This window comes from Syngnathus acus, chromosome 4, assembly GCF_901709675.1.
Source record: "Syngnathus acus chromosome 4, fSynAcu1.2, whole genome shotgun sequence".
NCBI classification, from domain to species: Eukaryota; Metazoa; Chordata; class Actinopteri; order Syngnathiformes; family Syngnathidae; genus Syngnathus; species Syngnathus acus.
The window spans coordinates 5,053,320-5,077,614 of record NC_051090.1 but is presented as its reverse complement, the minus strand read 5'-3'; the positions used below and the strand labels follow the sequence as shown (position 1 = coordinate 5,077,614).

At 43.7% G+C, this 24,295-nt stretch overlaps 1 protein-coding gene across 11 annotated transcripts; it reads right to left on the bottom strand.

Annotated features, from left to right (window-relative positions):
* Nucleotides 1–41: 41 nt before the first annotated feature.
* On the bottom strand, nt 42–19,864 carry tcf3b (transcription factor 3b). Of its 11 annotated transcripts, none has more exons than XM_037249219.1 (21): nt 19,320–19,863; nt 16,030–16,183; nt 14,902–14,974; nt 10,835–10,908; nt 10,278–10,350; nt 9,845–9,885; nt 9,349–9,481; nt 9,051–9,097; nt 6,158–6,257; nt 5,987–6,087; nt 5,794–5,887; nt 5,653–5,711; nt 5,436–5,511; nt 5,215–5,276; nt 4,913–5,110; nt 4,226–4,349; nt 4,002–4,149; nt 3,697–3,750; nt 3,115–3,353; nt 2,877–3,028; nt 42–2,641 (listed from the first exon to the last, which is right to left on the bottom strand). In XM_037249219.1, the coding sequence occupies exons 2-20, from the start codon at nt 16,159–16,161 to the stop codon at nt 2,883–2,885; spliced, it is 1,974 nt and encodes a 657-aa protein (XP_037105114.1). In that variant the 5' UTR covers nt 16,162–16,183; nt 19,320–19,863; the 3' UTR covers nt 42–2,641; nt 2,877–2,882. The 11 variants fall into 11 exon arrangements, with proteins under 11 accessions (XP_037105114.1, XP_037105113.1, XP_037105119.1 ...); XM_037249218.1 differs by having other exon boundaries at nt 5,653–5,714; nt 19,320–19,860; XM_037249224.1 differs by having other exon boundaries at nt 16,087–16,183; nt 19,320–19,859.
* Nucleotides 19,865–24,295: the final 4,431 nt, after the last annotated feature.

Below are 24,295 nucleotides of genomic sequence, written 5' to 3'. Positions count from 1 at the left end.
GTTCACAATTTCCCCCAAAAACAGACATAGGAAGAAAGGTATAATCTGATATTAAAATTGGAACATTTATTGCTACATTACTGTTATATACAGGACAGTTCTCAACTATATTTATATATATTTCAAGAGAGGCACTCTGAGGGTCTGTGGGGCCTGCTGGAGTGTGTCATGTCCTCCCTCCACACGTCACTTATGAATGTGTCTTTTAATAATGCTCAAGAAAATAAATGAAATAAGTAACACCTTATTTAAAAACAAAACAAAAAATCACCTCCCACACCACAAAGAGGTTTAAACAGCATTGATCATGGAAAGTCAGCACAAAGGTACAGAAAATGCAGAAAGCTTCTCCATATCTACTTTAAAAAATTCCTTATGTTGAAAAGCATGTTAATGTGTGTCACACGCCAAAAGTTGATGCCCGGTCAAATACTTGGACCCATGAAACAGCAGTTTGGATGAGTTGAATCCAGTTAGAAAACAAAAGCAATAAAACAAGATATACGTAACATTTACTTTATTTTATTTCAACTAGATACAGTGAAAGAAAAAAAAACATAACTTTAAACTTCTTCCTGAAAAATTGAAAAAAGCATTTAGGAGAAGGGAGGGTGGGGGAATGAACAAGTACCTCTTTTAATCTCCATGATAAATGAAATGATATGGTTGACAAACGTAAATGAAAAATACAAGTTCAGGCACTGATAAGGTATCACTCTCCCTTTATGACATCGTTAAGTCTTGAGGATGAAAAGGCCACACTGTTAATTTGTATAGGTCTTCTTTTTCTTCATCTTGTACAAAAAACAAAACACAAAACAAAAAAAACCTAACAAAACACTCTACCCGCCATCTGTGATTACATATGGTAGGACACTTTGACAACATGACATGGGAATAATATCACAATAACACTGATTTGTTCTCCTTGTTAGCCATCATCTCACGCCAAAATGGCTGACATCTGCCTCCATGACATGTTTTTCAGTGGGCGGGAGAAGGGTGAAATGAAAAACAAAATCCACTGACAAATGAAGGCGATCCACATTAAGTATGGTGGCTACATTCAAAGAACCAGTTGCATATTTACTGTTCACCCACACCGACTCCACGTTTATCCTCAGTGCCCCCCCAAAAAGGTAAAGAAAATTCATCCGAGTAGCCTTCTTCAACTCAAACGTGAATTAAAAACTAACAGCCTTTCCTCTGCCGCCCTGTTTCAATTTGTGTCCAACATCCCCTTGTAAATTCATCTACAATACACTCTAAACTTCAAACTAATATTGCCATTTACGTAAAAAAATCTACAATGTATAGGCTAACAAAAAATATATATTTTTATATATATTTAAATTTTTGAAAAATGAAACGCATCAAGAGTAACGTACGGAGTGAATGTAAGCGTCACACTTCTCTTTAGGGGGCGGAGGAGGAGGGCGAGGGGTGCTTATTCAGTGGGAATGCTCATTTCCGGAAAAGAAAGCCTCAGTGACGCCAAAAAGGTTGTCTTTCCTCCATAGAAAAAAAACAAAACAGAGATTTTTCTTTCTTTCTTCCAGAGTATCAATTTAGGGGTGGGGCAAATAAACCAGTCCTCAAACTCGCTGGTATTGTCGGTGAGCCATTTCAAAGATGCGCCCTCCTCTCCGTGAGCACCTAAAATGGCTTCTTTTGTCTTTCCACCCAACTGGACACTTTACACAACTGTGCTTTGTCTTGTTTGTGTGCGCTTTAGTGGCAAAGCAGTAGAGACACCTGAAGTCACGACAACAGCTTTAACAGTTCAATTTGTTGTCCCAAAAAAAGGAGAAATGAAAAGAGGAAGAACTGTTAAGTGGTGACAATTCATATGCTTCCCAGAATCAAGAGTCCTTAATTCCAGGGTGTCCAGATGCTCTCTACGATACGAGCGGTTCTCCCTCAAGAATGCTGCATGTGAATTGTCCAGAAATGGCCACCTTGGATTTCATGGCCTCCTCAAACAATTGCTGATTTAAAAAAAGAAAAAATTCAAATATGGGCTTGGTTACATAACATATGTAAGACTGTACCATCACACTGGGAATGACATACATTAAAAAATAATTGCTCATACACATAAGCAATCCCTCACAATAAATGTTCCTCACATGTAAAGCAATTTGCTTAAATGTCAAATAGAAAACATGGTGTAACATTGAGGCACAAATCCATGATTCAATTTGTGTTTCTTCTTCCTTTTTCCCGTTCACCAGAGCAACTCTCGGCAGTGTGTCAAAAGTCCCAAATTGTGGCAGGACAAAAAAAAAAAAAAAAGGTTCTGGCGTTAAATCGTATTGAGGAAACCAAAAAGTCAAAGTTTTTGTACAGATATATATATATATAATTATATATATACTATATAAAAGCAAAAAAAAAAAAAAAAAAGAAAAGTTCTTCACATTTGAGCTTGTAGTCATGGTTGGGAGTGCGACAAACAGGCTGTGTCCATTTTGGCAGTTTGCATGTGTGTGTATGTGTGCGTGTGCGCGTCTTGAAACTTGAACGGACAATACACAGACATGTCCACATACGCGCACACACACACACCCACTGAGAGTTAACAGGTGGAAGAAATCTGTTAAGGCCACATCCTCTGAGAGCCAAGGAAACACTACCACATCTGCAAAAAAAAAAAGACAGCACTATGTTTTAAACAAGCAAAGCTAAAGACAGCAGAACTTCTAAAGTCACCCAAAAAATTAAACCAGGCCAAAATTTCACCTGAGTAAGCATTCAATGGTGTTTTACTCAATCCTCTTCCCACATAATTTCTTTTTCCGCTTGTTTTTCAATTAATGTTAGCATGCATAGCAAATGGTGTTGCACATTAAGTCAACATTTAATTGAAGACCGACCTGGTGTTACATGTGGCCAACTGGATTGTGGCCATCTCCTCCAATACTTGGGTGGCCTCCTGAGAGCTGCATGGGCGCATCACCCACCACCCCGGACACCTTTTCCTCCTCACGGCGCTTTAAACATGCTGCCTTGGGGTTAAGGTTGCGCTCTGAACCAACAAGAGTAAAGAAGTGAATTGGTGACAAATTCAAAGAAACAAGTAAACCAACATTTACAGCTGCCAGGGAAACTGACCTCTGACTTGTTGTTCTAAATTGAGTATGACGTTGACGGCTTGATGCAGGATGAGAAGTTTGGTCTGAGGTTTGTCGTGGCTGAGATGCAGCTGGCACATCCTGCCGAGCTCCTTGAAGGCCTCGTTGATGTCCCGTACTCGCAGGCGCTCGCGGGCATTGTTGGCCACTCGCCGTTCCCGCTCGCGCTCCATCTTCACCTCGGGCGGGAGGTCCTCGTCGTCTTCTTCGTTGTCCTGACTGGAAGGAGATGGAGACGGTGAATGCGCTGAACATTGAAACAAACCAAAATGGGCGACATTTTGCACCTATATCTGGAAGCAGCAAAACACATTTCAGTCAAAAACAGCATCTGACATGCTGCAATTTACAAATCAATTCCACATTTTCAGAAAACACAGTTTATTATTTCTAATCCAATGAGAATAAAATGGCTCGGGATCACATATTCTAAACGTCAACATGGGCGATCGATCACGTTTTAGGCAGCTTCAGACGCAGCTGCACGACAGCGGGCTTTGCATGGACGTGAAGGAGGAGCCCACAAAGCACAAGAAAGGGATTTTCTACTTGAGAAACTTACTCATCTTTCGGGTCTGAAAGGCTAGAGAGCATCTGGAGGGTCAACGCCTCCTTTCTGAAAATTGTGACATAAAGGGAGGGGGGATGTCAACAGCATTAAACAGCTAACATTGCCAACCAGGGCGACACAGGATTCGATTTAAATGCGACTTATGACGACGCCCTTTATGAGAGACCGATAGCAGGAACTTTTAGATTGTGGGGGACAAAAAAAACAAGAACTTTTAGATTGTGGGGGACAAAAAAGAAAATCTCCATCTTATAACAAGCTTTAAGAAACGGTACGATTGACAATGAACCACCTACCTTGCTCGACTGCGTGCTGCTTTGGACTCCTTCTTTTCGTCGTCTGATTTGTCCGCGGAGGATGAGTTTTCATCGTCCTCCTTATCCTCTCTTTTGATGTCCGAGCTGCTGGAGGAGTGCGTGGAGCGCGCGAGCCCACCGGGAAGACCTGGACAAGCACAAGTGTGTGTGATGTGACGTGTTTGCACTCGGGCGACATTATTTTGAACTCGGGTCCGACTTACCGCTGAAGCCTTCCGGCTGGCCAACTGACGGCGTGGACCCGGACGCGTGATGACCGTGCAGAAGTGTGCTGCTGGGTGGAAGGCCAGTGGGCTCCTCATGTTTCCCTCCCTGTTTGACAGACAGCTGGATGGATGAGTGGCTATCATTAATTGTGTGAGGAGGACAAAATGGTGATGTCAATACATCTGAAGCTACTTTTCCATTGTAAAGTACAGGAGACCTTGTCCTATTCCTGGCAGCGTCGGCGGCATAAACCCAATTTGTACACTCGTCGAAATGCGCCATAGTCTTATCACGATTATATTATGCAGACGCAGTAGCAAAGTCATCATTACAGTCAATATATACAATAAGTTTATAAAATAAAATTAACTCAGCACAACTAAATTATCTAAGACAGTATAAGTTCCATTTGCTTACACTTTAACAACTGTCCACTAGGTGGCATAAAGTATTTGTTGTACAAGAACCACATCAAGAGTTTCATCATTCTTTGACCTCCTTTGAAACAGAATACAAGACTCCAATAAAGAGGATAGAAATTGAAAAATATGCTGCAAAACCTATAATGACAGTCGATTTTTTCATTTTTACAATATATCAATAGTTTATATATGAGATAAACCATGATGGAATTTCCTTGATGCATGTGAGGATGCAAAGGGAAAAGCTAGTAGGTGGCTCACCATCGCAGGATGTCTGTTGCTGAGAGCGAGGCTGGCATTTGGGAAAGCTGGAGAGAGGGATCCAAGTCCCCCGTTGTGTACTGCCGACAGAAGGCTGTGGATGTCGGGGTGGGCACCATCTAAGCCGGGGCCTTGGCCTACAGCATGGTTCCGGAGCACATGGATTGCCTCCTCCAAACGGTCCTCCATTTTACTTTGCTACAAAAATACAGACAGAGTGAGTCCAGAGGTTGACATTTTTTTTATTTTTTATAAACTAGGTACACTAATATTCAATATTATCTTTTAATTTTTTAGCATACCAGTGCATGTGGTTGCCCTTCAAAGTTGGGTGTGGTGGGTCTTTGCCACTGGGACTGAGTTCCTGCGTAGAAAAACATTAGCGATACATGGTCATTCTTAATGTTACACCAGAGGGCGCTGTTGAGGCATATCTGTTATAAACAACATTTAGGGTTGCCCAAATTTTTAAAGATCTTCCAACATGATTGCTTTATGAACATGTTGGAGAGTGACAGTTTACCTGCAATAGCCTGAGGAGACCCTGGAGTAGACGGAGCTGAGGGGAAGTTATTACTATTGTGGTCTGACGGATAAATCTGAAATAAAATAATTTGACAAAAAAAAAAGGGACAACTACTTAATACTGAATTTTCAGAGCCATTACTTTAAGTCAGTGAATTTAAAGTGGAGCTTGCCAAGTATTTTCTACATGCATATCAGTGAACTACAAAGCTCACCGAGGCGAGAGCCTTTCCGATTTCATCCCCAGAACTGCCTGCCGTGGTGGCTCGGGTGCCTGCTGCAACAAATACAAGCGAGTCAAGTATTCTGTTTGAAAGCCCCAATAAACCAAAACATTTTAGGAATTAGCTTCTTACCCATGATGGGTTCTCCGTTGATGGCGGGCGTGTGGTTGTAGGTGGTGGGGGCGGGATGGAAGCCATTGACTTCGCTGCCGTGCAGCGGATAATTCTGTGTGCACAGACGCAGGGAAAGGGTACATTAGGTCCTCATATGGCACAAACAGTGAATATTGTGGCAAATATGTGATAGAAGTGAAGGTCGACCAACCATCCTGTCTTGCGAGTTCAGTGATGAGAAGGAACCTGCTGGTCCAATGTGAGGTGAGTTGCCCAGCATCGCCGAGTAGCCAGTAGATGACCAAAGGTCTTCTGCGGAGGGTTGGAAAAATTCAGCCTCATGATGCAAGATCAGCAAAAGTAATATAAAATTTGTTCCTACCTTGCATGTAGAAAGAGCCCGGGTAGACCGCACCGGGTTTACCGCTCGGATAACCTCCATTGTCTCGAGTGTATTCATCACCGGATGTGGACGCATACACCTAAACAAGCACAGAGAGAAGTAACGATGAGGCTCGGCTTTTAGTATTTTGGGATGTTAGCTTCAACAGGGCCACAAGATGGCGAGAGTGAGTCCGCACGCAGGCTCCTCGCCTGGGGGGGAAACGCAACGGCCATGGCACGCTGGGCACGGCTAAGGCTCGGATCCCGGTGCACAGCGAGCGCTTCCTCTTCCTCCCAGGACCCCAATGACATCACACTGGCTGGCCAGCAGCCCTCCCTAGAAACACACGCGCGCACACACACGTAGCGTAGTGTGTGCCACGCCACAAAGAGCCAAAGCAGTGCTTCCACACGCCTGCCATTTTCTGAAAGAAGCACCCTAACTTTCTCTCGGTGTTGACTTCTAGAGGGGATCACAGGTGACAACCACGATGAGACACAACTCCAGTTCCTGCCTGCTGAGATTTTCTGCACTAGTTCCACAGCTATGAGGAATCCCCAGTTTGTCAGATTCCTCAGCGACCTCTCAGACTGCCCCCCCCCCTTTCCGATTGCGTTGCATATGGCAGAATACAGGAAGAGAAGAAGAATGGCTGCTACGCTGCAAAGAATGCTAATCCAGAGAAGGGATGTTTTTTCTGTAATTTGATTTAACAGGGAGAAGTGGAAAGGGAATGGAGAGATGCACTTCTAATTACAGAGCCATCTGCCTGTTCCTGGACCACATCCAACTCCACAGGCAGCTGGGCTGAGGAGAAGGAGCGAGGGGAGGGAAGGAGGGAGCGGAGCGAGGGAGAGAGAGAGAGCGATGGGGGCTGGGATCCAGTCAGAGAGCGACTGCAGTGGGTAGGGGGGGGCAATTGAGGGGAAAAAAAAATGAGGACCCTGATGATTTATGAAATGGGTAGATAGATAAGGGGTGTTGAGGGAGGGGGCCGGTAGAAGGTAATCTAAATGACTTAAACAAAGCTTGATATGGCCAGGGGAGTGTGAAGGAAACGGGGGATTTAACATGATCGCTGTTAATTCAGGAGGAAAAAAAAAAAACCACGACTGAGACGGCTTCATTTAACAATGGGCTTTTGAGTTGCTCTTTGGTGGAGAACAATGTCATGTGAATCCTGTTGCTCTAGATGGCAACAGAATGACACAATGACTGGCGGGATGCGGCGTAATTATATTGGAGAAGAAAAGAGATTTCGAGGCTAAAATCCTCAACTAATAGGGCTTTAATGCAATTCGGGTTATGAGAGCACAAAAGGGGTTTCTGCGAGTGGGAGTGGATTCAGATTAAGGTCCAACTCAACTCAAAGTACTTTATTCTTCCACCACACCATCATTGTGGTTAGTTTAATGGCCAACAGGGATGGGGTTCCTTCACCTTTGCGTCTCGGAGGGAAGAGTGCAAATGAAGCATGATTGGTCTTAACAAGGAGAGCATTTCCTGATACGTACAACAAGGCTTGGCATAGGGTGTCCACGCCAGGCAGGCATGGAGGCAGTGTGGAAGCGCAGGATCATTGGCGGTCATTAATCTGGGCTCAGACATGGGGGGCTAAGAGCCCTCGCCTCGCAAGCACCGTGCCGCACAACTGGGTCACTCGTAGGGGGGAGGCCCACCCAGGCCATGGTGCGCTGCGGCGTAGGTGCGGGCTGACCGAAGCGGCGGGGGGAGGGGATTCACACAGACATCTCGCGCTGAAACCACGCGGCCGCCGTTCACACCGCAGGAGAATGACTGAGGTTCAGACGGTGAGAACGCGGGCTGGTGGTGACATGTGAGATACAGACGCAGAGGTATGTACGTCGGCAGCCACTTCAAACGGCCAGCACCCACAGGTGGAGGGAGAACAGTGTGGTTGGGGCATAAACATGACGCACTCTGCTGTGACATGAAATTGCCATTCATCCATCTGACGCACGCTTTCCTAATCAATGCTGGAGGCTGCACTGAATCCATTTCACAGCGACAATAAGAGACAAAATACAGAGTGTTTACGCTAGATTTAAACTCGTGTCACATTATGCACCCATGGCTATGCAATTTGTGACCTGGCCGACCAGGAAAATCAGCTTCCTCCGCGCTCTGAGAAAGAAAAAAAAACATAGGCAAGCAAATTCTCATGTAACAAAAACATTAGACGCACAACCCAATCATATGAAATCTAGATCAAAACCTTAATTGGGATTATAAAGACCAATTGATCTTTATTATTATCTGCCAACCTCCCATTCAGCAATTGGGAGGCAAGAAAAAGTGTAAACAAAGAACATTTGCTAGGTTGGGCACAGTGAAACAAACAGACAATCACCAAGTAGCAATCGTGCCAACCTGAAAATGAACTACAGTCGTTGAAGAGGTGCGGCTAGGCCGCGTGGTAATTAGCACACAAGACTAAACTCGACAGCCTATAAAAAGGCGAGTGATGTGGGCAACTGCCGATTCGCTGACTGTATGGTCAAACATGTGAACATGACTTGCATTTCCAAGTATGTGTGCTGCGTCACGCGCACACAAGCGCCATCAGCTGCCTGGACCCAAAGTCGGGCTTTAACAGCCCACTGGAAAAATGTCAACGCAACAGTTTAATCATCATCTTCAGAGATGCGAGTGAGAGAATGGCGAATGGATGCAAGCCTCAAAACACACGTAGGAGAAGTTGAGCTTGATAAATGTTGATGTCAGCTCACTGTGGGTCTTTACCCCGTCTGTCACAGAACTGCTCAAGCGGAGAGCAGAAAGCAAGGCGTGTGTGTGGAGGGGGCGAGAGAGAATGGGAGAAGTGAGAGGGTCTGTATACAAAGAGTGAGAGGAAGAAAGAAGGACTCACCGACGAAGGAAGGCCAGGGGGTTTCCGAATCTTCTTTGGCTGAGAGTCTGCATGCGCCCAGACAGAGGAAAGAAAGAAAAATGTAAACGTGAGACAATATGCAAGTATCGACGTCAGCACAGGTGCGCTATCTTGTCGGGTCGGCTACAGTTTGTGTGTGACTGTCGGAGAAAGAAAATGTTGCCAGGCATTCAATGTATGCGTGTGTGTTTTAATTAAAAGGGAAGCGAGCACAACAATGCAATTTGGCATCTAAATCACAGAGATTTCTAGGATGTGATCCGTTGCTTTATCTTACCCAAGCCTCCATCAGGCGGCCTCCTCCGCGGATTGTTTGGGTAGGATTGGTAAAACTGGGAGCCTGATTTCAGGCCAGAGGGGGACATGGCATCTGGGCTTGGCATTGCAATTTCACTTGGAAGAAAACCAGGCTGCCAACACAAAGAGTGGAGTCTGAACATTTAGCATTCACGATGATGTGAAGTTGTGTGCGCCGATCAAGCTGATCTGATATCATGAGTGGTAAGCCACTCTCATTGCAACATTTGAGGACTCTCGGCTAGAAAAAATAAAATAAATGGGCAAGCGAAGGCCAGACCAATCTTAAATTTGATAGTTTTGAAAGAGTTTTTTGCACTGGTGGAAATCTGAGCACCGAGAAACACTTTCAGTGTGCAGCTCAAAACATGACTTTCCAAATACAGAATTAAAACTTTTTGCTTGCAGCACATAGTACTGTCCCGTGCCTCATTCATTTACTGTATAAATAAACAAAACTGAATTGTGCAACTTACCTGGTTTGGAAAGGGAGAGTATGAAGGCCGCTCATTTTTACCTGAAAGATCAATTCATGTCCATGCGTTACAACAAAACAAAGGCCAGATGCAAAAATTTGCGCACACTAACAAAACTTTTTTTTCTTCTTTTTTTTTTTTTAAATTAAAGTCCAGAGATGGCCTTCCCCCTTCGTTTTAGTACGCTCAGTTGAATCAAGCTGCCTGCCAGATAAAACCCTGGGGAAGGTTTCCGCTTCACTGCACTGACACTCAACCAATGGACACACACAGGCGTACACACGCGCAATGAGAAAAAAAAAATCTAGTCTTAAATAAACATTCCTAACATATAGTTTACATAAATGGGGAATTAAATTTGTAGAAAAAAATATATATATATACACACACACACAAAAATGGCAAATTGAACTTCACAAACTGCAAATTATACCTGCAATCCCCGAACTTATAAAAGGAGAGGCCAAGCCTTCATGTTCACTGTAGTGGGATCCTTCTGCGTAGCCCTGCAAGATGAAAACATTTAAGCTCAACAGGCATGACAAGCACACTTCCGGGGCCTTCCGCATTGTGTTGGCACACCTACTGGGCTTCACAGTTACCCTCCCCTCTGCTTAACTCACAGGACGAATGCCAAACAAATTTGCATCAGCTTGGGAGATTGGGAGCAACTTTCTTGATTATCGACGCGGGCGAATCAAAGCAATGTCGCTTGTACCTCAGCTTGTGTTTCTTATTTCTACAGAGAGTGGTGCCAAGGTAGTTAACGGCAGATGTGAGGCAGGAATTACCAGTGGGTTTCCACAGAGGTTTTGGGCAACTAGATGGCTTGCCAAAGAATGATTTGGAGCCAAGGTTATCAGGAACAAAGTAGAAATGCGGCGTGACTCCGCTGCCTTGATGCTTGGTGTGTGTGCGTGATTGGCAATAGCGGTGATTTACACACAAAAAAAAAACATGCAATATCACAAAATTCCATTTCGAGCTTACCCGTCCTTGGCTGAAAGAAGGACTGTTCTGTTCCGCCGAACCCCAGGATCCAGAGCTGCTGCGCTCATCTAGTGCTAAAAAAAAAATCAAACAACAACACACATTTTGTTTAGAGCAGTAAAATGAACACGCGTCAGAGAACAGCAAACAAAGCCTCAAAATTTTTATTAATGGATGTGTCATTGAGGTCGGAATAACATTAAGGGACTGTGCCATCATGTTGCACTCAGCATTTTAGCTCCTTAAGTGGCCATAATGGGCACACACGAAAACCATGAGAGAATCACTAACGAGCAAATAAGCCGCTGTTGCTTTTAAGATGCCATGTAACGTAAAAAAAACACAGGAAAGTCTGTTAATGTAGTCATTAGCTTTCATTACAGCCACTGGAAATGAGAAAAATTAAACATTCCCAAGTGCAATATAGCAAACTTATATTACTTTAAGTGAGATGGACACAATCCAAAATGAGACACAGTGGCAAAAAAAAAAAAAAAAAAAAACGACAGACACCATGTGCAACACAAAGGAAACACAAAGCCAAAAGGCTGGTGAAGCTGAAAACTCCTCAAAATACCCCCATCATCCTCTTCTCCCCGTCTTGTGCACTAATGCTATCCAGGCTCTCTGGAGACGCAAGGCTTAATTGCATACTGATTTGCATAATTGTGCATATTAATGCAGCTTCCTTATGAATATTCATGTTTTCTTTGATTTTTTTGCCTAATTAAAAAAATGTATGTGTGAGAAAGCGGAGGGAGTAGTGAACGGGTTTGGGGGGGGCTGAGGGGTCTGGGCGAGATCAGCAGCCCGGCTGACGAGCGCGGGAATGAGTGATGAGACTAACAGAGCGGTGCAAGCACCTACACACGCCGCGACAGCCGTGATCTATGGCGCCCGTGCAAGTGGCACGGATGAGGGAGACCTCAGAGGATCAGCCTCAGCGGAAAGGCCACAGCACTAATAAAAGCGCCGCCATCAAACGCACAACAGCAGACGACAGGCAGGAAAAACACATTCGAGCGACCGAGGGATTCATGTGTAACATATTTTTCTTCTTTGTTGTAAAATTAGAAAGGTTGTGGTCAACCACGACGCATCCTGCCAGGGAGGTCGGGTTTTCCAAAATAGCACGGCGGAAAGGATGTAAGGCATCGTTTGTAACCAGCCGGCAAAAAAACTAGAACAACAATGAGAGTCAGAAGAATCGGAGCTGCCGTAATCGGAGCTAAAGCGCAGCAACATCTCTCGCTCGGATGACAACAGTGATGACCTGCTGGGCCAATGCGCGAGCAGCACAGGTTTACATCACCCGTTTGGTATTAACGCTGCAAGTCGGGAAACCTCGCCAGTTCTAAAAATAGTGCCAAAATATCCAAGACTATTATCATGTTCAATAAAGTGGACTTGCATCACTGTCACTGGAGAGCAACTTTATTAAATGGCAGTTTGGACATCGTTGAAGGCGATAAACAAAAAAAAAAAAGAATCCCGGCATCCCGCATGTGAAGAAGCTTTGCCAGGCCAATAAGTTAAGAGCATAAAGTCCGAACAATCGTCGTGTTTTGGATGCCCCAGCGCGCCACCCAGGACGCCTCCGTTTGCTTGGCAAGCAGTGGAAAGTGGAGTGGTAGCATGGCTGCGCAGTCTGACAACATTGTTTCACACGTACTGGGCTAATTAACTCCAAGGCAATTAAAAACAAGGTGGAGATCCGCGGAGGTGCCAATGACACTTTGCCTGCCAAGAGAAGAGATCTTTCTATTGTTGTTGACTGTTTGTCATGAATGTGTACACTGTGTTCAAGATTTGTTCAGTATAGGTGCGCATGTGAACTTGAAAAACGTGAACATTTGGATGAGCTCATCTTTAAAAAAAACAAACAAAAACACAAACTCACTCAGAAAAGAGAGATTACTTTAAATTAAAAACTAAAAAAAAAAATCTAGGCCTTGCTTGTTATTGGTGCAAGTGTGTTCAGTAGCCATAAAGTTTTGCAATGTTAGTGGAGTCAGGCTAATGATTACCTCCCCCAAGCATTAATCTCACAAGGCTACGTTTTGATGGCCGTTTGTTGATTGGCACATGGGCCAGGGAGGAACTTGGGTTTTCACGGAGATCGAGATAAAAGGTGTAACTCCAATCGTTTTGCTTTTGAGGTCACAGCCAATACTTTGGGGCTCGTGAAGAAATTGAGACAAAACTGAGACGCCGTCAACAACGCAGCTAGCATGAGAGCCACTGCAAGACCACATGATGTAAATTGACAAAAGTTGTTGTGATCCAGGCCAAGTGAGGTGGTCACATCCAGCGTGTGTGTGTGTGTGTGTGTGCGTGTGTGTGTGTGAGAGAAGGGGGTTGGAGACATTGCCAGCAGCTGCAGAGGTGACGGAGAGGACGCCTGCCTTTCTGCGTGCTTGGCCCACTCCCACCACTCCCACCAGCACGTACGTCACACGACTGCCACTCCTCAAACATCCCACATCTTCTTTGCCAGGGCTCTCCACACACACACGCTCACTGGCTCTTGAGGAAGGGGGAGAAAGACAGCTAATGCAATTAGCGCCCCCTCGGAGTACTTTTATGTTAATGAATAGAAGTGGTCTGTTGGGCCACCGGGCTGCTTGCTCCCGTTCCCGCGCTGCGGGGTCACTGAATATACAAGCCGCTTAAGTGACGTCACGCGTGGACATTGTTCTTCTAATGGCGACTATCCCAACAATCTGCATTGGACTGACTGCTGGCTGCAATATGAACATCACTGTGGTTCACATGCGGTAACACAACAGCAACACGCTGGGAAATTCAAAATAAAAGCCTTCCCAAAAAATACATGGACATAAAAAAAACAAAAAAATATATAAATTAGCTACAAATACAACCACAAGATTATTAATATCTGATGTTGTCATATCAATACTGTAACGAGAGATAAATGCGATTTTGTTCCATCCCTAATAGCATCTTAGCATTCTATTAGTTGCTACAGCACGTGGCCGTCTATGTAGCCAGACTCCCAATACTTCCTGGTGAGGAATTTGCATGGCTAAGCATTTTAACAGCATTGTGCCCCGGATCTCCAAAGGTGACAGCTTGCAGTGTGTCGCATTAAAATGGGTGTCATTGAACGAGGGCCACACTTTGGGCCGCGAGAATGAGGAAAGGGGGGGGAGGGGGGTGGGTGAAGGAATTAACTTCTCAGTGTTTAGTAATTGCTCGCTGTAATAGAAACAAACAGAATCGTGCCTTCCACGGGCTGATCCCTCTATTCAACAAGCTCCCTCTTCCACTTGGGCCACTCACTGCATGCTGGGCCAGTTTAAGAGTTGGCGAAATGGGGGTGAGGCATATTGTCCCTGAGTCGCGCCATTTCCTGCAGATCAGTGGGGATAAGAGGCCTGCGCCGGCCGGGTTGGGGGAGGACTGTTTTACACTTCAGGGTGGCAGTGCTGATGGGGAAGGGGGGGCGTTTCAAGTCTATAAGCCCCCCTTTTTTTTAATTTTGCCTTTGTTCCTGCGTGGCCAAGTTCTCACTCTGGGGAACACCATGGAGTGTGACTGGATTTCACACAGCAGGTTGGCAGGGTGACAGAAGAACCAAAGTAACATGACTAAGTAATAACATTCGGCGAGAAAGAAAAACTCGCTGGAAGTCTTCAAGCACGTCCAGGGGTTAAGCGGCGGCTCATTTGCACTTTCAAACTGGAAAATAATACAGACTATCCAAAATAATGGCACAGATGTTTGAGCATAACTCATATTTACACAGGTTAACACTTTCCTGGGTAGAAAATGCAAATAACAGCTCGCTCACGTTCAGTACATTTGAAGGTCAGTGAGGTGTGATGTTCCACAGAGACATCCTCACTCAATGGTATTCCAAATATTTTCACATTAAGAAGGAAAAGAACCAAAAATGTCAGAGAGAAAGAGCTGCTCTTCAACGCTGAATTTCGTGTGATGATATGCAATGCTAGGTAGCAGTCGCTAAACTTCTTAGCGCACATATTCATAGAAAGAAAGGTGGAAAAGTGGCACGAGAGCAAAGTGTGTGCTCGGGAACTTACCCGAGCCGCTGAACTGGCTGCTGGCGAGGGTCATTGTTCTGTTCTTGCCGTTCGCTACGGGAGGCGCAAACATCTGCGGGGACGACAAAAAGAGGAACGATAGCGTTAGTATCAAAAGCAAAGGAGGGCACACTTCACACATCCTATTTCCACTAATAAACGACATTGTGCACTTGTCACTCACTCTGCGAATTCTTTTTTACACTTTATGGCATACCAGATAAATGGATGAAAAAAAATTGCAGCGAGCTTGCAGCAAAAATTTTTTTTAATGCCAGTTCCGTTTTTTTGGGGGCGATGTTACCGAAGCTTCTTTTTGGCTCGAATTACCGACTGTACGTGGCATCTTGTCCCCCCCCTCAAAGTAGGACGCGTAAATGAGAGCGCAAGCTGGCGTGACGACAAAACAGGTCCACGCAAATATTTTGATTCCATTAGGTCTTGTAAGATGCGTTAAACACGCGCTTTCTTCCGTGTCCAAACCTTGGGAGGATGTCTGCCGCGAGGAACAAACGAGGAAGAAACTTGTTTGTACAACCCTCGACAGTTTCTCACCCAATTATCGGTGTCATATTCAGTAGACGGAACATCTGCTGTGACAAATTGGCAGGCGATCAATCTGGACATTTTGATGGTGGACTCCACCGTTTAATGAGACACTCCCTTCAGGGAGTGTGGCGCTTTTTTTTTTTTTTTTCAAGTGGACCGCAGCGCTCCATCATGTGAAATACTCTAGCTGCAGACAAAAGGCTTTCCCCAGGGCAACAAAAAATGACATAATGCCGCTATTAAAATGGCGATTAGCGGAATAAAAATGAGATTCATTTGTGGCCACAATTACAGCTTGAATGTAAAGAAAAAAAAATAGTGCTTGCCATTGATCCTGCCAACTGTACTTGTTTTCTTTTTAAGTCGTCTCAGGCTCAAATTTAAACCAAACTCCAAACAATAAAAAAAGATACATTACATCTCAGAACTTCATACCACTAAAGTACGTCTTTCCATACAGAACAATATCACAATTCCTCCTCGACAAACGGCGACAAATTCATTTCGTGCAATTATGCAGATAGCGATTTAAGATCGACAAGTGGGGAAACCCGAAATTCTATCGCCGACATCTCCCACCTGCACGGCCCTCTCTTCTCGGTGCCACCCATCCCGACTGCACTCTGGCTGTCTTACCGCGCTGAAATCCAGGAGGTCGCTGAGTTCCTTGTCAGTTCCCACTGCAGCCATTCTTTGCTGCTGCTCGGTCATAACCTTGCGTCTCTAACAAACCCTATGAGAGAGATTTGCAAATACAGGACTTTAATAAATGATAATAAGGGCACTCGCAATCACAAGGACAAGGGTGACACAACCGAGCATTAATGTGACTAGTAAACTAAAAATAATAAGAAACTAAAAGAATAATGATGGTAAAAACGCAAAGCACGATGAATAAAGTTGATTTTCCATCCTATATATGTGACTTCCGAAACAGCCATATGACATCAGTTACTGCCATTTTCTGACACTAACAACAGCTTTATTGCCAACATACGGCATTCGTAATTCAAAATACAATACAACATCCCAAAGCAACAATGTGAAATGTTTGAGGTATATTATAACTGTAGAAAAATTGGAGGATCAGCGACTTGGATGTTTTTTGTTTTTACAGAGAAACGCAAACCAAGTGTGACAATTTTGAAACTTTCCTTTGCTCTAGTATCACGCAGGTACAAATAATTGCAGCAGAAAGTCCCGAAGCTGGGACATTTTGCAAAGCAAAGTTTATAAAGGAAACAATTAAATTTGAGAACTGGGGGGATAATAACTGAGGTTGCGGATCACTGGAGACCCTGGCAAAAGTGCAATATTCTTTTATGTTGGTTTTGTATGCCTTGCTAAAAATCACATCTAAAATGGAGGGCAAACAGAAAAACTACAAACTCATAAAAAAAAAAAAAAACTCACAGAGACTGGGGCGTATACTAATAAAGGCGGTGGTACACACATGTCTGTCCTGGCTGCTTAGTACAACAACTGCCCCGTTGGTGACGTCACCTGGCGCAACGTCACACGGGCCGGCCACTGGCACATCCAACCACCGCCAAACTAATCTGTCCAGGTCACTTGATACAGTACGGCTAACTCAACAAGACCACAAAAACTACAAAAGAACACAAGACTCCGCCCCCTTCCACAACTGACCTTAATATATTGTCTTAACTTTACTGTCAAAAGTTTTATAGAGGTGACAATTTGAGCCAAGAACTTCAATGGGTCTCACTGTAATGCAAACGTTTTTTTCTAATAGAAAAGTTTCATTCAGTATTTCAGTTTACACCGTAGCTATCAAATATTTTTGAACCGTGTATTTCACCGATGATTTCATCAATTAATGGAGTGATTGAATCAGAAGTCATTAAATATGACTGTGTATGGCTTTAAAGGCGGGATCTGGCCTGGTGCGCAAATGCAAGTAGAGTTGGCAGTTTATTAGTTATTTGATTCATCATTGTGGCACTAAGTGTCATGTTAATGTAAAAACTCGTACTGCCGTAAAAATTATGAAAATTAAGCGGCTTCGTGTCAAGACTTTCCCCCCTTTTATTAAAACCACAACTCAGGCAACCAGCACAACCTTACGTCCATCACAGCCACATGAAAGGCAGCGCATACATTTACAATTACAGACATAATTAGGACCATTGTTAGCCCAAGGAAATAAGGGTGAAAGGCAGAGCTAATGACTATATGCAAACACGTCATTACCAAATTAACATATGTCAACGCCGAAGAGAAAATTGTCAAACTACACAGTGAGCGGCAATGCTGGATTTTTCTTGCTCCGGTGCCGGGCCGTGATTGAGCCACGCTTGGAGGAAGAAAAAAGAAAAAAAACGGAAGGGGGGTGGGAGGTCATATGAAGGCACTTGGACACCAACAGGTGGTGTGCTTTCACAGCTTGTTTTGTAATAAGACAATAGCATGTACTAAAAGGTATTAAAAAAAACAATAACATAAAGATGGCAGCGTAAATTATGGCACGTTGAAATCCATTTAGGGGATACGTGTGATGGGAATTAACGAACAAACAAACGCGCTCCGCTGCTGTCATAGCCCACCATCAAACTTGTTGAAGTGTGGCGAACTCAGGCAGGCAAAACTTTAACCTTGAGACATGGAAAGGAAGTGACCACATACACATGCACTGATCCGAGTGTCTATAAGCCAGGAGCATGCCTCTCGTTGCCTGTCCCAACTTTTTGCTCGTCTCAAATGTTACCCAAGCACTGTGCGACAGAGACTCAGGCACATGGACGACAGGGGCAAGAGGGGGCTTTAACAAAATGGCATCTTGGCCTACTCGTGGATCAATATTTCAAGCAAACAGATTAAGAAAGGGGGGGTTGTGTCAGTCCCCACACACAGGGCAAAGAAGCCACAAAGAAGCCTTCAACACAAACCTGTGGCACGTGGGCCAAAAACGGCCAATTAAAACAAATTGAACCTATAAATCTTGCATGAGGAAAATACCTACAAGTTGCTTAAAACTTCTTAGCTCCCCTGCATATAGATGTGATGGTGGCATACACTGCTATCATAACTTGTTGCTGCACAAATCAAAACAATTACAGGTAGCAGCACACCAAAAGTGTTTACACCAGTGGACAATGTCAAAAAAGTTCAATAAAGTCCACTTTGGACAGGACTTATCTCAACAAGCACCCAGAAGGAAGGATAAATTCCACATCCAAAACTAATCCATTCAACATTTTCTTTTTTCAAAGGGGGTGGGGGGCAAATAAATAAAAGACGGAGGCCACCTTTTGGAGAATGGCTACCAAACTTTACACTTCCTTCGCTCAGATTAGGGTTCAAGTCGCATTATGGTGGTGGTGTGGGGGCTGTTGGGAGACGGTGGGGGTGGGAGCGAGAGGAATTTCCTGCCAAATGTGCAATAAAATTAAAAGTCTCGCTGGTGGCCACTCGCTCCCATAGAGGAATGTTTAACGGCAACCAAAAGAGAGCTTATGGAAAGTTTGTCTTGCAAAACAGGGGGGGACACAGATAGTAGGCCTCAAAATGTAAAGTTGAGCTAAATAGCCTCGTCAAGCTTATACGTTGTGTTTTCCGAAATGCTAACTAGCATAGACGCACGGCGGAAAAAGCAACAAAACAAGGATATTTAGACGTCTTTTGGATTCGTATTAGCGGTCGAGGCAGGGGAGTAGCACGAAGCTAGCTCGTCAAAGCAGACAAAAAATGGAACGAGCGAAGCTTTAAAACCGCCTTCCCGAAAAAGTTTTCGGAAAAAAACACAAGGCGTCCTGCGCGGGTGTCAATGGGGGGGAAAGCCGTCGAATTCGTGCAACTTTTGGGGGTGAAAGGTGACGAGAAAGAAGGTGTTTGGTTGTTATTTTTACCTCTCCTCCGCGGGTATCGGCTATCCAAGAGCGGCGAAGAAAAAGCGAACAGCGGCGAGGGGGGAAAACATAAAAGTTGAGGAGAATTTCGAGCTCAGCGCACCAGACGCATTGGAGCGCCGTGGAACGTCTTTCTGCCCCCTCTTTGTCCCGGAAAGCTTGCTCTTCAAGTGTCCGCCTCCACGTGTGTGCTCCAGTGTCTCGAGTCTGTGTGCAAACAAATCTATTCTACTCGCTTAATCTGGCGTCTTCCTCCCTTTTTCCCTGTTACAACTGAGGAGATGATTTCATTCTTCTCGTAGACATCTTCACCTCCTCCGTCCACATTGTCAGACGCAACAACGTATCCTTCCGCGCGCGGAGTGAGGCCCTCAACGCCAGCGGTGTCCGATTTCAAACGCCTTTTGGAAACGGCCACATTTCTTCCTTGTTGAATCGCGATTGTAAGCGTTTAGGGTGCATAAAAGCGATTAATATTTCGAAATGAGTGTATACGTCCTGTCTGCTTTAGCTGCGGTCATCAAAACGCGAGAGTATTACGCGCACTAGCTTGCGCAGCGGAAGGCTATAGCAAGAAAGTTACCTGCGATTACACAGCAGCAGCTTCGACGAGATGGCACGATAAATGCTAAGGCGCTCCACCAATGGGAGGGCGCATATATTTGATTGACATCAAGCTCGGCCACTCGGCTGTTAAAAACACGGCGTTGCGCCCGCCTTTTTCTTGACGCTCACTTTCCCTGCGTGTGCGTGTGCTCAGGGAGGCTGGCCGAAGGGGGCTCCAACATGCCCGCTGACATCATTTTAATTTTTTGGTTTGTGTGCTCACTTGCCTCTTTTTTTCTTTTTTTTTTATATGCCTTGCAGTAACCTCGTGTTTTAACCTACTATTATAAGAAATTAGTATTCAATCATGCATCTATAATAAAGGAAAATATAATTGAATTATGAGATGTGTTTATATTTTTATTAAGTGATATTATTTAGTTAAAAATATATATTCAGAATAGAGTGGACCGCTGCTTTTGCAGCAAAAAAAAGGGGTGGTTGGCACCCCACCTCCCCCTAAAATTTAAATATATAGGTAAATGCCAGGTGTCGAACAGCAATACAATAAATATACTCTGGGGATTACACTGGTCAAACATTTTTACCCAAAAAATTAAAAATGCAATCAAACTTTTTTAAATGATTTTTTGCACTGACTCTGTCCACACCAAGTCAAATCAGGTTTTTTATTAGTGAGCGTCAAAACTGTTAATGTGGATTTTAAACAGCAGTGCCCGTTTCCGTGTCCGAAAACCATAAAACCAACACGTTCCTGCTTACTGGATGCTTCCGAGCTGAGCCGCCAAGAGGATCCCAGGCAAGATTTTGGAACATTTAACAATCCAAAAATCAACGAAGAGGCGATCCTCTCCTCCCCCACCTGAAAGACCTTTTTGAAATTCTGCCTCTCCTTCTTTGACAACGACCTAAAGGCTTTACCTACACGTGGAGACACCCTAATGCTATTCACTGTGAATGAAAAGACACAATAACCCACTTTTATTGAAAGTTATTGGTGTTAGACAGCTGTTGCTTGCAGCCTGAGGGCAAAAAAAAAAAAAAAAAAGCTAGAGGAGGGAAGTTCAGACAGCGCCTCTTTTGTTTTCCGTTTATAAACACAACAGCATGGTGGTCACAAAGAGTGTACATATTTTTCAGACCACCTCCGAGGCTTGGTGTGAGAATGCAACAGTGACCCGACAAAGGTGCAAAATGATCTTAACCGCCTCTATTAGTGCGTGCAGTCATACTTATCCTGCAAAATCCCCCCCCCCCCCCAAAAAAAACATTTAATATACCCCAAAAAGTAAGTTTTATAATAATAAATAAAAATAATAATAATGATAATAATAATAATAATAAAATCCTACTTTCTGAACAGCTTCTTGAAGTATAATCCCCAAATTATTTTTTATTAAAATAAAATGTTCTAATGTTCAATTAACATCCCCAAATAGTCACATTTCTACAAAAAAGTGAGGGCCGGGGGAGCGATTAGCTGACTAATCAATTGAATAATCGCTACAATAATTGATTCTAAGAAGTTTTGTTAGTGACAAAATTTACTGCTCATCCAACAATTTCAGATTATATTTTAAGTATTGCCTCAAAACTTGCCAGTCTTCTACAGTTTACCTATTAATCCCTATTTTTTTTCTTATCGAGTAACTCAAATTTAAGACGTGTGTTGTGAGAATACAATGATGAATATGACCCAACATGTGCAAATTGTGCTTAACCGCCTCACATTGTTGTCTGTTTGCACAGCGAAGAGGATGAGAGAGAGGGGAGGGGGGGGATTTGCTGTCAATAGGACATATAGGTAAATAATCCATTGGCTGTCCCCTGGGTGAAGGCATAGCACATTAATTAGCCCCGTGGACAGATTTAGGAATGTAATGGGGTTACTGCAAGGAACAAGTGCACATATGGGTCATAAATACCTTCACAAACACACCACACGCACACAAAGAAGAAGACAGGCGCTCACATGCATCAGAAAATAATCCAGGCTACCACAAAAAAAAGGGCATCTGTACTTTATCTAACACCTCTTTCTGGAAGATCTTCATCAACAAGATTAGCCATCAAAACACGACATCTGCTCAGGGGAAAGATGGATTTTTTTTTTTTTTTTTTTTTTCCCGGAGGGGAATTGCTGCCATTCTCACTTTTTCCAGCGGACGTTGCCTGGTTCCTTCGAGTAAGAATAGCGGCCGTTGTCAGTATTAGCAATGAGGCTTGTAAGCCCTCCAAGTAGTTTGTAGTAACAGCTGGGTCTGACATGGAGAGCATACACAAGGGCAGCCAGGATGAGGAACATGGAGGAGGAAGGGAGGGGGCAAAAAAAAAAGAAGAATTTTACACACACACATGCACACACACGCAAGACAAAGATGCTGCTCATCTTCAATAGACACATGGGGCGAAGACTATAAAAGCAAAGTGACATATGAATTCAAGAGAATGAATGAGTTTCTTGAATGCAGCCATGATCAGATATGGTAATAATGGGAGCTGCAAGCACTGATGACTAAGCCATCGTGCCTTTTCTAAATAAAAAATAATAGAATGTTCAAAATGATGAAACACTGATGCTGTGTTCTGCCCACAAGAGACAAAAAGAAAAATAATTGCAAAAGTCTTTTGAGAAAACATTGCTTCCCATTGGAGCTCGTTTCCCCCCGAAATTCTTCTTCTTAAAAAAACAATGATGAATAATTTTACAATATATATAATGAATAATATACGTACAGCAAGTGTCGTCATCATTTTTGTCAGGTATCACAACTAAAGTGGGCCCGAGCGAGCGCCTGGTGACCTCCTATATAAGCAGATTAAAAAAAACAAAAACCCTGTTGTTTCATCTTCCACAGGCTAACCTGCCACATGACAACGTCAAAAAGCTTTGCAGTGTTGTTAGACGAGACAAAGCAAAGGAAAAAGTCATTTAATCCCCAAGCATAATGGCGGCGCAGTGGCCGATTAAAAGCTCAATAGGGAGCAACTCTGTGATCCTGCGTCGTGCTTTTATATATGTGTAATTAACAACAGATGCGCTAAGCAAATTAGCATACGTTTGGCAGGCCAGTCATATATTTGTGCATCTTGATGAAATATTTATGGATGTAAAATATTTTCAATTAGGGCCACATCAGAAGTAGCAGCGGTGTGTAAAGATGGCGTGCAAATGGATTCATCCGCTGCGCTATGCGTTTGTTTTCTCTTAATTACGTGCGCCGCTCATATGAAATCCAATAAAACGCAAGACCTTTGAAAGTAACCAAAAGACAATTTTCTACTAATTAGTGCACATTATGTAACAAGTTCTACTAAGTAAACAATTGGTTTTCAAGTGACCCCCAAATATAAACATTTTCTAATAATTAATCTTGCCCTATTTTGTACAAAATACATCTCAATAAAAAATCTAAAAAATAAATTGACATTGGAATAAGTCCTCCTTAGCACTAGTTGGCGCTATACTGCAGGAGTTTGGCACATTAATCATTTGAGAAAAGGTGTTCAAATTTTTTTATCATTGTGTTAAATAAAATGTTATATATCAAAAGTACTAGAGGTATAAGTACTCCATATCAATTGAACATCCCTAGAAGTAACACATACTTCTGTTTTTACTACTTATGGTGCACTTTTTGTGCAAAAAAATTAGTTTTTTTTACTTATTGTTGAGTACTTTTGCACAAAATCTTACTATTTAAACAAATTCCTACCAAATAAGCACTTTGCGAGTCCCCACAAGGTGCCAGTTGTTAATACCACTGCCTTTTGTCATCTAAACTTTTCCTACAAAGCTTGTTATTGTCTGCTTTCTGCCGGCTGCGTCTGGCGCTAGCTTCCTGCCTTCATGTTCCACACGTTTGAAGCGGCCAAGCCACATCGCCGGCTCTCATCTCACACAAGGATAAACACGGCACGTAGGCAACGACCCACAAAAAGGCACAGTGAAGGCAAGCGGCTCACCTCGTTCCACTCCGAGCCCCTCGCAGCGTGTAATAGTAGAGGCTTAAAAAAAAAAAGGCCTCGAGTGGGGGAAGGGCAAAAGGCACGCAGGTTTGTGATCAGACTAGCGGAAAGAAGGAGGAGAAGAAAAAAAAAAAAAAAACTAGGCCAAGAGTTTGAAGCGTTACTCCACAGTGGATGCAATTTTTTTTTTTTTTTATTAGTGTGCCACTACACGTGTATTTATTTACAGGGTGGAGAGATGTGATTTATGACCCTTCCACTGGAAGCTGTCGCCCAGTAGGAGTTGGAGACTGGAGGTAGAGAAGCGGATGGATTGATAGTGTTGGCTCGATGCCCGCGCTCCAAGTCTATCTGTGTTGAAGGGGAGGGGACTGATGGTGGTGGGGGGGATCTATCTGTTGTGCTCATGATAAACCAAGCCTTACCCGCCCCTGCTCCCC

Bases quoted from the DNA above. Each gene is read 5' to 3' on its own strand.
- tcf3b (XM_037249218.1), bottom strand. From the start codon at position 16,161: ATGACCGAGCAGCAGCAAAGAATGGCTGCAGTGGGAACTGACAAGGAA. The intron at 14,975-16,029 runs GTGGGAGATGTC...TCGTCCCCGCAG, and splicing joins GAGAAGAGAGGGCCGTGCAG to ATGTTTGCGCCTCCCGTAGC. The intron at 6,088-6,157 runs GTAGGAACAAAT...AACCCTCCGCAG, and splicing joins GGGCTCTTTCTACATGCAAG to AAGACCTTTGGTCATCTACT.